At 49.9% G+C, this 13555-nt stretch overlaps 2 protein-coding genes across 2 annotated transcripts; both read left to right on the top strand.

Moving 5' to 3' along the window:
* Nucleotides 1-306: 306 nt before the first annotated feature.
* Nucleotides 307-3796, top strand: FIESC28_03820 (uncharacterized protein; the record flags this gene model as incomplete). Its single annotated transcript, XM_031157969.1, has 5 exons — nt 307-381; nt 446-799; nt 855-2556; nt 2650-2666; nt 2729-3796. 5 exons carry the CDS (start codon nt 307-309, stop codon nt 3794-3796), a joined length of 3216 nt encoding a protein of 1071 aa, XP_031017978.1.
* Nucleotides 3797-4681: 885 nt separating this feature from the next.
* FIESC28_03819 (uncharacterized protein) lies at nt 4682-13486 on the top strand (the record flags this gene model as incomplete). Its single annotated transcript, XM_031157968.1, has 9 exons — nt 4682-4838; nt 4892-8217; nt 9281-9469; nt 9525-11813; nt 11871-12317; nt 12371-12617; nt 12668-12918; nt 12981-13209; nt 13263-13486. The coding sequence occupies 9 exons, from the start codon at nt 4682-4684 to the stop codon at nt 13484-13486; spliced, it is 7359 nt and encodes a 2452-aa protein (XP_031017977.1).
* Between the last annotated feature and the right edge of the window lie 69 nt (nt 13487-13555).

Genomic DNA, 13555 nt, shown 5'->3' with positions numbered 1-13555 from the left:
CCCCCCCCCCCCCCCCACTTTCTGTCCCTCTTGACTCACCCACCATCGCGAGCTGCCTTTTTCTCAAACCTGCCCCTCCATCAACGACTTCCCTTGTCGCTGGTGGACTACCTATACTCTCAAGGTCTTCCGTGCGCTGACCGATTCCCTGGCGAGACGTCTCATACGGTGAGTAGCTACTAATCCAAAAAAGAAAAAAAGAATCCATCACTCCCGCAACGTTGCCGCGTTCGACGAATGGCATGGACTAAATGAACAACTGACTAATCGATTTCTCTCTGCTTTGTAGCCAAACTGTCAGTCACCATGTCCATCGATTTTCCCAAAGAAGAAGAGGCTGTCCTCCAGAGGTGGCGCGAGATCGATGCCTTCCTTCGGCAGGTTCGTTTCCTAACCACCTTTTGCAGCCCTCGAATCATTCCTCTGACCCGAGTCACTACTATAGGTAGAACTGTCTGAAGGCCGTCCTCACTACACTTTCTACGACGGGCCTCCTTTCGCGACCGGACTTCCTCACTATGGGCATCTTCTTGCCTCCACCATCAAGGATGTCATTCCTCGATACTGGTCCATGAAGGGCTTTCACGTCGAACGCCGCTTTGGTTGGGATACTCATGGTCTTCCCATCGAACACGAGATTGACAAGAAACTTGGAATCTCTGGGAAAGCTGCCGTGATGGAGCTCGGCATTGCCAAGTACAACGAAGAGTGTCGCTCTATTGTTATGCGCTACGCCAAGGAATGGCGACACACCATCGAGAGATTGGGTCGTTGGATTGACTTTGACAATGATTACAAGGTGAATAAGCACACCGGTCTGAATTATGTCGGCTTACTGATATATATCACTCTAGACTATGCACCCTAACTTCATGGAGTCCGAGTGGTGGGTTTTCAAGCAATTATTTGACAAGGACCAAGTTTATCAAGGTCACCGAGTTATGCCGTACTCTACAGTTCTCACTACTGCTCTGAGTAACTTCGAGGCCAACCAGAACTATCAAGATGTTACTGACCCTGCGGTTGTCGTCACGTTCCCCCTCGTTGACGACCCAGAAGTCAACCTGCTTGCTTGGACAACTACACCCTGGACGTTACCATCACATCTTGGACTTGCAGCACACCCTGATTTCGAATATGTCAAGATTCTGGATGAGAAGACTGGAAAGACATATGTCCTTCTTGAAAAGCTTCTTGGGACCTTATACAAGGACCCCAAGAAGGCTAAGTTCAAGATCGTGGAGAAGATCCTTGGCAAAGACATGCTGGGATGGAAGTACACGCCTCCCTTTAACTACTTCTACGACGAGTTCAAGGATGTCGCCTTCAAGGTTCTGAACGCTACCTACGTTACTGATGACAGTGGTGTGGGTATTGTTCACCAAGCTCCGGCCTTTGGTGAGGACGATTACAACGTCGCCGTTGCTGCCGGTATCGTTACCGAGAACAGATCGCCACCCGACCCTGTCAATGATACTGGTCACTTTACCGATCGTGTCTCTGACTTTAAGGGCATGCATGTCAAAGAAGCTGATAAGCACATCATCAAACACTTGAAGAACGCCGGTCGCATTGCTAACGAGTCTCAACTCAAGCATTCTTACCCCATGTGCCCTCGTTCAGATACCCCCCTTATCTACAGAGCTGTCCCTTCCTGGTTTATTCGAATTCCTGACATCATTCCTGATATGCTCAAGAACATTGAAGAGACTCGTTGGGTCCCATCATTCGTCAAGGAGAAGCGGTTCGCCAGCTGGATCGCTAATGCTCGTGATTGGAATGTCAGTAGAAACCGATACTGGGGCACACCTATCCCTCTGTGGGTCAGTGAGGATCTGGAAGAAAGAGTTTGTGTCGGAAGCGTCCAGGAGCTGCGCGAGCTGAGCGGATATGAGGGTGATCTCTCCGACCTTCATCGTGATAAGGTTGATCACATCACGATCCCGAGTAAAATGGGCAAGGGTCAGCTCAAGCGTATCGAAGAGGTATTCGACTGTTGGTTTGAGTCTGGCAGTATGCCCTACGCTAGTCAACACTATCCCTTTGAGAACGTAGAAAAGTTCGAAAAGTCTTTCCCAGGAAACTTCATTGCTGAGGGTCTTGACCAAACCCGTGGCTGGTTCTATACTCTCACAGTGCTGGGTACTCACCTTTTCGGCAAATCGCCATTCAAAAACTGCGTGGTCAATGGAATCGTCCTTGCGGAGGATGGCAAGAAGATGTCGAAGCGACTCAAGAACTACCCCGATCCCTCTATCATTATGTCCAAGTACGGATCTGATGCTCTTCGTCTCTATCTCATCAACTCGCCTGTTGTTCGAGCCGAACCACTGCGCTTCAAGGAGTCTGGCGTCAAAGAGGTTGTCCAAAAGGTCCTCCTTCCTCTCTGGAACAGTTATAAGTTCTTTGAAGGTCAGGTTGCTTTACTCAAGAAGGTTGAGAATGTTGATTTCAAATGGGATCCAAAGTTGGAGGCGACAAATAGCAACGTCATGGACAGATGGATTCTGGCATCTTGCCAATCTCTTTTGGCGTTTGTCAACCAAGAAATGGAGGGTAAGTCATCCGCTTTCTATTTTCTTACTTAACTCATGTTCTGTCTTTTCTCGAGTTCTTGCCAACGTGTCGAACCTAGCTAACTGTAAGCAGCCTACAGACTATATACGGTAAATACTAATATGAAACTTGAGCAATACAATGCGATAAATTCATACTGACTTTCGTCTAGGTTGTTCCACGACTCTTAGGTCTTATCGATAACACCACGAACTGGTATATTCGATTCAACCGTAAGCGACTTAAGGGTGAGAATGGTCTCGACGACACCTTGCACGCCTTGAACGCTCTTTTTGAGGTACTCTTCACCTTGTGTCGTGGCCTAGCGCCTTTCACACCTTTCCTCACAGACAACATTTACCTCAAACTCCTGCCTCACATCCCCAAGGAACTCCAGGGTGAAGATTCCCGTAGTGTTCATTTCCTGCCATTCCCGGATGTGCGCCAGGAACTATTCGACGAGGAGGTGGAGCGACGTGTTGGTCGGATGCAGCGCGTCATTGAACTTGCTCGTGTATCTCGTGAACGTCGCAATATTGGTCTCAAGCAGCCTCTGAAAACCCTTGTGGTCCTTCACTGCGACCCGCAGTACTTGGAAGATGTCAAATCGTTACAGAAGTACATCAGCGAAGAACTGAATGTGCGAGATCTTATCCTTTCCAGCGACGAATCCAAGTACAACGTGCAGTACAGCGTCACAGCAGACTGGCCAGTACTTGGAAAGAAGCTCAAGAAGGATATGGCCCGTGTCAAGAAGGGCTTACCTCTTCTTACCAGTGAGCAGGTTAAGGGATACCTCCAAGATAAACACATTGATGTCGATGGTATTCGCCTGGAGGAGGGTGATCTCGTGGTACGCCGGGGCGTTAAAGAGGACGATTCTTCAAAGAACTTTGAGACCAACACCGATAGTGAGGTACTCACCATCCTCGACACAGAGATCCATCCGGAACTGGCAGCAGAGGGTCTTGGTCGTGAGATCATCAACCGTGTACAGCGACTTCGAAAGAAAGCGGGACTCGTGCCCACGGATGATATTAAGATGGAGTACAGAGTTCTTGCCGACCCTGATGATGTGGGCTTATCGGGTGCCTTCAAGTCGCAGACTCCTGCTTTTGAGAGGGCTTTGCGCCGACCTCTAGAGGAAGCTAGTGCTGAGGCTCAACCTGACAGCCTCATTGCGGAGGAGGAGCAAGAAGTCTCAAAGGCTACATTCATGCTGAGATTGCTCAAGTTGTAAACTTTCATACCTAGAAATACACAGACAGGCAAAAGAAAAGAAAAACTCGTTTATAACATGATTTGATTATTTACTGCGATTTATAAAAGCAAGCTATGGTTTTTTTGAAGCTGCCTGAAAAAGGTCAGGAACATATTATGATGCAAATGACCAAAGGACCTTACCAGGTAACAGTCTTTAAGCCTCATAAACTGTTTAGCACACTTATCTTTGTGCACAGCGTTGTAATCAGCGACAATGCATTTACCATAGGCTGTGGCCTGTCGACAAGTCAGTGGCAAAATTGGTGAGAACAAGGGTAAGGTCGTGTACCTCTACGGAGCATTGGGAGACTGCCTTAGCAAACTTTTGGATGGGACGAGTTCTTTTTTGGTTCATGATGACTTGCTAAGGGATTGAAATGTGTAATGTTGCTATCTCGACTTTTGAAAAGTGGTGACGGGATCCGTGTTCACCCTATCATTGTCGAAATCGCTAGCTCGAAGCGTTGTGGCTGTGGCACCAGCCACCAGTCACCAGCCACCCACTTTACACGTATGTATCCCTACCTACTAACCACTGTACCTTACCTAGACTATCGCGACCGCGAATTCGCGTGTTTTTCTCCAAATGAAGGTCGCTTTGCGCTTTGTTTGGACACCGCCCCCTTCCTTCGAATTGAGAGTTTGTTTACTTTGACTGTGTCGCAAGCATCGCTCTAATTCAATTCTTTACCTCTCCGTTTCCCAAATTTATTTTCTTTCTCCCGCGCTTATCCTGTCTGGTTATCGCTACTTTAATAGTTTCACGATACCTTGTTGCCATCAACCGTCGAAGCGAGACACTGCGCCTTCCTGACTATGGGCCAATGACGGACGTGGGCAGCTCGCCAACAATTATCTGCTCATGTCCTCATATTTCTCGCAACAGGTTCCAAATGCGACTTCACCAGCAGCATCCATGTCGCCGGCTGTGCAGAGACCGGCTTCGCCGTCAGACGATGGCCGATCAAGCAATGCAAGTCGGACGCCTTCAAGCCAGGAACCATACTATTCTAACGAAGGTCCGTATCACTCGCAAGCACAGCCCCAGCCTGCCTGACACTAACCGCATCAGATATCGCCACACTGCACGCGGTAGTTGTCGCTGCTCAGGAGTTACTCGACTCGGTCCCCGAACCTAAGCCTCTTCCCGCTGCTGCGCTGTTCAAGGCATACGATGCTGTACTCCCCACTTATGGAATCGATCCTGACTCCGATCATCATTTATCAGCGTTTGTTTTCCGCGTAGGTGGTGAGCAAGGCGAGAACAGCCTACTTGACAAGTTCCAGTCCATACTGAACCGTATGGGCATTGTGTTGGAGTTTGGTGATAATACTACGGTCTCGGTTCGGACCTCAGCTTCTGTATCGCCAGCTGCATCCTTGGCAAGTTGTCAAAGTAACGAAGCTTTGCATCAGAAAGCGCATCAGAAGGACGAGGTACTGAATGGCCATCTTACTGCTGAAGTAGTAACGTCGCAGTTACCATCCTCGCCTCAATCGTCATCGCAATCACCATCACCGCCAAGACTACACAATCACCAGCATGATGAACAGGGACTGTCCGAAACAGACGATGAAGATGGTGATTACGAGGAAATGCGGAAAGCCGTTGTATCATCGGCTATGAACCGCTGGCGTTCTTTAGTTGCGAACCGTCGAGCTCAACCTGCACAGCGAATCCCTTCTTTTCCCAGTATTCCCGAGGAAGCATCCGCCGATGTCAGGAACTTCGAAGCTCAATCTCATTGTGAAGGATCTGCTGTAACTGCACGCCCGACTGTAACATCGATACAGATGAGTGACGAGTCGCATAGCCAGAATCCCATAAAGGAATTGACAGGCGCGTATGCCATGCCAATTTCGACACAGTCATTCATACATCGGCCTTTTGCAGTACTCAACAATGCAATTCGGTCAACGACATCTTTGATACAGGGCAATGCGCAACAGGCTCCACATGAAGACCCCTCGCACCATAACGATGAAGTCCCTTCAAGTTCCAGAGAAGGACCTCTCAGTGGACTAGAAGAGACAAAGGAAGCGCTACCCAATTCATCGCATAATCCACCAGAGGTACATTCTCCCACCATTTCAGCTCGGTCCAACACAGCGAATCAGAATGAAGATGCAATCGTCCATCATTCTACACCCCAAGAAGGCCTAGGTGATACACCACCACAACAAATGGTGGCTGAAGACAGCCCTTCGACACCTGGGCTGCAAGTCGATTTCGAGAAGGAACATAGCCGACTCCTCAAGCGGGCCAGTAGAGCTCGTGAAATTTATCTTGCAAGCAAGGTCTTCAATCACTGGGCCGATCGTACCGCTCGGCGACTCGAACGAGATGCTGTTGCGAGACGACATATGATACGCTTCCGCTACTTTCGATCTTGGAGTCAAGCTCCCGCGCTCCGAGAACCCGCTACTGATCACATGAGAGCCGCTGTCGTGATAAAAAAGTGGCAACGGACCGCCACGCAGGAGAGGAATCTGCAGGAGGTTGCACGGACAGCTGCTCGGGCCTATCAGGCAATGAAGGTCCAGCGCGCTCTTGACTGCTGGTCTTGCCATCGCCTTGCACATGTAGGCCGCCGCATGAAGGCTTTGCGTAGTAGATCTGGGGTCGTCTCGAAGTGGGTGTCGCGGGCTTCCCATGATGAGTCTCTTCAACACGCCATACGGACCCAGTCAGGTGTTCGGCTTCGAATGGATGCTGTTCACCAATGGCAGAGCCATAGGCAGAAAGAGAATCGACTGCTGGCCACTTCTCGGCGGATTGGAGAGATTCAACATTCTTTTGCTTACTTGCGAGAATGGTGGGATCAAGCCGAGACCCGCCGAAAAGCAATTGGTCATCGTCAGCAACTCATGGCAGAGAAAGTCAACTCAGCTTTTAACCTGTGGAACTTGAGAGCAAGAGCTCAAGCATTCCAATGGAGACGCGAGTATCTTCAGGTTGGACGGGCGTTCGATCGATGGCTTCAGTGTGCAGACCAGGACGGTGATATGGGACGGAGAGCGGAAGAATACTACGAGGGGCAGGCCAAGACCAAGGTCCTGAGGGGTTTCTGGCGACTACAGTATGCTTCTTCCCAGATGATACGCCTAGAAAGTCGAGCTCGCCTGTATCTTGGAGCAACTACAGTTTTGCGAACCTTCGATCGAACTATAAGGGATCGCAAAAGCCAAGACAAGCAGTCAATCAAGAGATATCTCATGGCGCGATACACACAAGTATCATCTGCCAGGAAGAAGCGCAATTTTTTCAGTGCCATCGACCGGTGGAAAGCCTTCGTCATGGAGGATCGAGTCCAAAGTGACACGGCGCAGGAGCTGCTAGGTCTGAAGGTGTCGCACCAAGTGGCGCTGACGATCGATACATGGAAGGAACAAGTAGATGTGCACCATCAGCGCAAACAGTCAGCTGAACTGCAACATGCGCAAGGCTGGCTAGAAGTCTGGAAGGTGCACACCGGTGACCTTGATCAGCAAGATACAGAAGCCTGGCAACTGTGGGCAGTTGCCAAACAACGCCAGTGCCTAAAATCGTGGTCGATCGCCTCCCTGCAGCAAAGCGGTCAAGCTCATACGGCGTCGGAAGTTCAAAAGAAGCACGAACGTGAGCGACGCAACCGCGTCTTGCAACACTGGAAGCAACGGGACGATAGAATCCGCCTATCTACTCGAGGATCCCGCCCACACCCGAACTCTGTACCCGCCGCGTGGCCTCGCGGTGGTTGGAGGATGATTTCTGGGAGGCGTTCAATGGTAAATCGCAGCGATCGGAGTTATGATTACTCTACTGCACCGCTCGAGACACCAACGCGATGGACAGGTCAGCCGTTCTCCATGTCAACGATAATGCCACCTGGATCAATGGCGCCGCTTAGGGAGGCTGATGAGAACGACGAGGCATTCTCCGGTGACGACGACGAGGAGGAACTGCCATTATCACCGTCGCTTAGGCCTGCCTCAAGGGGACCCGCCCAATTCTCGTCTCTGTCATCGACGACCCCAATGGCGCCAGTGCCGTCGCACTTGGAACGAGGCACATCAGGACAAAACGAATCTGATGGTGGCTTTGCAGCCAGAGGAACGACACCGCGTCGTTCGCGAATGCCAAAATTTGAATCAATCCAAGCGGCCCAGGGCTTGTCTAGGCAAGTCGAGGTTCCAGAGTCTGAAGGGCTTAGGCGGGATAAGCTCTTGCAACAGCCACTCGTTGCGAAGAAGTCTTTCGGATTCAAGCCTTTGAATGGCCGTATCGTTGCACCTCGAACTTCCTCACCGGACCCAAACTCTTCAATAGTGGGCAGCAAATCCGTCGGTGCCAAGCCCTCCGACATGCAGTCCGCCCCCCTGCGGCCAACTGCGAAGTTTACAACGGCAACGAGATCGGTGCGCATACAATCACCGAGGACATTCTCAGCTACACCACATGCCCGCCCGTTACGAGCATCACGGAGTGACCAAATGCGCGGCCGCGCAGGTGTGAATCAATAGTTGTATTATAGGATAGGGTGGTTGTTTGTATACGGAGGAGGATAGGACAGTTGTGAAGAGCAGGATTGGGCAAGTATGGCTGGATGTGATTGTTTTACGTTGGATGACCTGTTTCATAAAAAGTATACCCCTTTCTGTTAGTATTGAGTTAAGCGATTGCATAACGGCGCTATGCCGATGGCGTTGGACAAGCAATAGTTTCTTGTATACATGTTCTTGAGCTCAGAAATTGCTTAGATTAGTACCCAGCTATGCATTCGATAACGGAGGCTGTGAAGCGCAATTCGGAGCTACATGCCTTAACCTCTGAAGCACTTTATTTATGAATGCTGCCAGTATAAACCTTTTATAGCCGAGTAGTATGGAACATGGTCTATTTTCGAATACGCATCACTTTTCTTTTTTACCCTCAAGTGCTGCGTATCGCGATATTGAACTGGTCCTTTAGGGATTCAACCTGCTAGGTGGTACTAGGTACTACCTACCTATCGATAGAAGTCGGTCAATTAGTGTCATCCTTCCAATGAATTCATATGTAGCCGTACACCTATGGGTCCCGTCGCCTTGGTGTGGGTTCCACTATAGGTGACTAGCACCTACCTACGGTAAATGGGGGTCACGTCACTTCTACACGCTAGGTTGATCTTCACCCGTTAATTGCATCAACTCTCCCTCATGGGTTAGTAATAGTCGCTAGATTACTCTGCACCAAAGCTATTAAACCTCACCTCATCTCCTGCATCCATCTTCTGCGCTTGATCATAGCGCCACCGCATTCCTCAAGATATGCGCGCAAACCGTGCTCCGTGATAGCATGAAGGCCGTTTTGCCGGGAAACCCGCGCTCAAGGCTTCAAGGGTTAGCCTCGGGTTACTGGGACTCCCGACACATCAATGTAGATACCAACTTGACATATACTCTCGAGCCCAAACTCTACTGACGACTGGTTATTGCATAGACATACATCACAGGCAGCGCCTTTACGATATTGGAAGGATCCCATAGAATTCTACAGACAGTCTACGACGAAGGGGAACAAACTCTAGAAGCTATCGCAGTGGATGAGGCGACGGGCAAGATCGCTACTTGCACCTTGACCCAAGTTCGCGTGTACAAACCTTTCGGATCGCATGAGGACACTTCGAAGGTTCACCCCTGCAATCTGCCTCCTCATAATTTGGACATGAGCTTACAATTACAAGTGGGCACTTGAAGCCACCTTCGATATTCCCTTCCCGAACCCTGACGACACGCCATGCACATTGTCGTGGGGCAGCTCCGAGGAACTTCTAGTAGCCACCCACTGCTTGTCCCTGTTCGACACCAAAACCGAACCTAGGTGTCTCTGGCAGAAAGAGTTGTCGAGCATTGCCAAATATGCAACATTATCATACGATTCGAGATACATCGCTTCGACGGGCCATCATGATCACTTGATCAAGGTCTGGCGTAGACTCAACTTCGGTGCCGACGAAGTCCGCTTCGATCTCACGTATCTTCGACACCCAAATATTATAACCTCGGTGAGGTGGCGCAGGCCGTTTCATGTGGAACAGGCATCGGACAACGTTTTGTATACCATATGTCTTGATAAATGCATCCGCGTATGGACACCGACAGATACGCCTGACGGGAAGCATTGGCAGCTATGGGGCCAGGTCGATGTTTGTGCGCCCTCGCAAGAGAATCCCGAAGGGGTGGAAATGCGGTTTGCTCTAGTTCTTGATGGGCGAGATTTTACCGCTTCTGTCGAGCAAGCTGTACAGGCGCGAATGTCTGACGACTCGAACACCGATGACCCTGTCGCTCTCGACCACCTGGTAGCGATCGCAACCAAGAACCCGGAAATTTGTATGGCTTTTGACGGAAAAGGAATCATGTCAGCCTGGGCCCTCGAGAATGTTGGGACTATTACGGCGAATTCACCAACTCTTTTCAAGGTAGCACAAGTTACAGACATCCATTTTGAGCTTGTCGGCAAATTCCTATCAGCTCATGACACCCCTCATACCGAGATTGAGACGTATTGCGACAAGAATAGTGGTAAGGTCCATTTCATGTTGCACGCATTTGATGGAAGGATAGGCGTGTTCAGTGGTAGCGTTGCAGATTTATTTGATCCTACCACTAACGATCGGCGCCTCTCCCTGCAAACTATCTGGTCTGGACATTCGACTTCTATCACTAAAATTGTGCGAAACTACAGCGGGCGGGCGGTAGTCTCTCGCACACGGGATGGCGAAAGCATCGTATGGAAACATCTCTTGTTGCAGCAGGACAACTCAGGGCTTGCTCTCACAAGAGCAAGTGTCGTACCGGAAAAGGGTCATATCCATCGAATATGTGTGCTGAGGAAGGGTCGATTTGTGGTATTCCTCCGCCACGAAACAATCTTACTTTGGGACTGTAGGACTCGCCGAGCTTCTGTGCTCGCTCAATGTGGTTACCAGGTTGTAGGGAAACCCCTCTGCCTTATCATTCTTCCTCGGTCAGATGTCAAGAACTACACCGTTGCTCATATCGCAACTATAACCTCGGAAGGACATGGCATTGTGTGGGAAGTTCAATTGCCTCGCTACTTTGACGACCCAAAAACAACAGCAGGTGCTAGTATTGAGGAGCTAAGCCACTTTGAACTAAAAGACATCAAAGATCTGGCATATGTTCTGCCGGTAGATCCTGCCGGGTCTCAACCTGTCGTCTCAAGCTTTCTAGATATATTTGCTCGCGATGTCGCCATTTCTTATACCCATACAGGTCGCGTGGATTTCTGGACCGCACGAGTTGACACTGATAACCGTAGTGTTGGATGGTTGTCTACATGCACCACTGAGACAGGTATATCCCAGCCGGCGTTGGTAAGTGGAAGTACTTTGAAAAAGGCTGCTCTAGTGAATTCGTCGCGGTCGCAACTTACAATCTGGGACATCGGGGGTGCTCGCCTCGAATATGAAAACAACTTTCAAGAGCATCAGGTCATACAAGACTTGGACTGGACATCAACACCTGATGGTCAATCTATCCTTGCCGTCGGTTTCCCTTATCGAGTAATACTCCTTTCGCAAATGCGATTCGACTACCTGAACAAAGGCCCAGCGTGGGCGCAGATACGCGAGATCAGCATTCGAGAACTCACCCCCCACCCAATTGGCGATTCAACCTGGCTGGGCGATGGTCATTTGGTCATTGGTGCAGGGAACCAGATGTTTGTCCAGGACAGGCATGTCGGAGTCTCCGAGTCGATGAAGACAGATTTGCGACTCCCTTTACGCAAAGATGGCAATCTGGATTTGTTCCAGGTCGTTCAGCGTTTTAATGGCCCTTTGCCGGTCTTTCACCCCCAATTTCTCATTCAATGCATCTTGTCAGGCAAAGCCACACTTGTACGACGCATTCTGGTTGCTATGCACAAGACATTGAAGTATTATATCGAAGGCGAGGCTCTAGATGACTATCTGGGGATGGATATGGTTGAGTTTTATATGTCCGGGGTAAGTTATTACTTCGTTCCATCATTGACTGCACAGCGGGTTAACACGACGCCTTAGCAAAGCCACGCCCTGGCCAGTGAGAAATCCAGTGGTATCTACCTCAACGGCAATCGCGCGAACGACGTCGACGATGAAGACGTTTTCACTGAGCAGACTGCTGTATTGATCAATGAAAAACTGGTTAAGATCAATATTCCACAACTCTCCGGGCATGAACAGATTCAGTTGGCAGACATTATCGAATGCGTTTCCCTCGTTGAGCGTCACCGCCGCTCAATGGACGAGAATGGCGCTCGATTCATGCTGTTGTTCCGTCAACATGCCCTTCGCAAAGGACGTACCAACGAAATGCACCTTTCATGGAGGGAAATCAATTGGGCCTTTCACTCCAACAGTCAAGATATCCTTGTAGACTTTGTTTCCCGACAGAACCACGGCAACATGCTGTGGGAGCATGCCCGCGAGAGTGGTCTTTTCATGTGGTTGACTGACCCAACTGCACTGGTATTTGTTTAATGACATAACACACAATCACCGCATCAGCTAACGACTTACAGAAAGCCCAGTTTGAGCTGGTCGCCCGAAATGAATATACCAAAAACGAGGTCAAAAACCCAGTGGACTGCAGCCTATATTATCTTGCTCTTCGTAAGAAGACTGTTCTTCAAGGCCTGTGGAGAATGGCGAACTGGAACAAAGAACAGGCAGCCACACAACGATTGCTCGCAAACAACTTTGAAGACCCTAAATGGAGATCTGCGGCCCTCAAGAACGCATATGCTCTGCTTAGTAGGAGACGATTTGGTAAGACACTTGTTTGCAGGCCTGGATGATGCCGAGTTGACTGTGTTTAGAGTATGCTGCTGCATTCTTCCTTCTTGCCGACCACCTCCACGACGCTGTTCAGGTGTGCCTTAACCAATTAAAAGACATGCAACTTGCCATAACTATATCTCGAATATACGAGGGGGATGACGGCCCGGTACTGCGCCGACTCCTTCAAGAAACAGTCCTGCCGCTGGCAGCCCAAGAAGGCAATCGCTGGCTTGCTGCCTGGGCGTTCTGGATGCTCGGCCGCAAGGATGTAGCTGTACGAGCACTTATTGTACGTCATTACAGCTCAGACACACAGGATGCAGGAGACACAAATATTGACCTGGCTCACAGACGCCCGTGTATACGCTGCTGGAAACCCCTTGCTCTCCTGACATCAAGTCTCGGCTATATCTCACGGATGATCCTGCACTGGTCGTTCTCTACTCACATTTGCGTCATCAAACGCTACAGACTTTGAGAGGTGCTTCTAAAATTACCCCAAAAGTCGAGTGGGAGTTCGTGCTACACAGTGCCAAGTTGTATGACCGAATGGGCTGCGACCTTCTCGGACTGGATATAGGTACGAATTGGAACAGCAGATGATTAGTTGAACGTGCGCTGACATCAAGACAGTACGGAACTGGGAGTTTCAGCGGTCTCCAGGAGCGGTTGGCCTCGGCGGAGAGGTCAACCCTCTAAAACTGCTCCGGAGGAGAAGCTCGCTAGTCGTTGCGGACTTACCGTCACCCGCCCTCCATCTTGAAGCACATCGGGAGAACAAGAAGACAGTCAAGGCACCCCCGACAATGCTTGAAGAACCAGATGCAGCTTCCCTTCTGGATAGTTTCGGGTTTTGACGTACCCGTAGACAGGTAGCAATGGGTATAGTGATGAAGCCTGATCTCAGCTTGCCAGCCGGGAGACTG

Source organism: Fusarium coffeatum, assembly GCF_003316985.1.
Source record: "Fusarium coffeatum strain FIESC_28 chromosome Unknown BRIP53273_contig_79, whole genome shotgun sequence".
Classification (NCBI taxonomy): Eukaryota; Fungi; Ascomycota; class Sordariomycetes; order Hypocreales; family Nectriaceae; genus Fusarium; species Fusarium coffeatum.
Note: the sequence above shows the minus strand (reverse complement) of the source record. Positions and strands in the feature narration are given on the sequence as shown.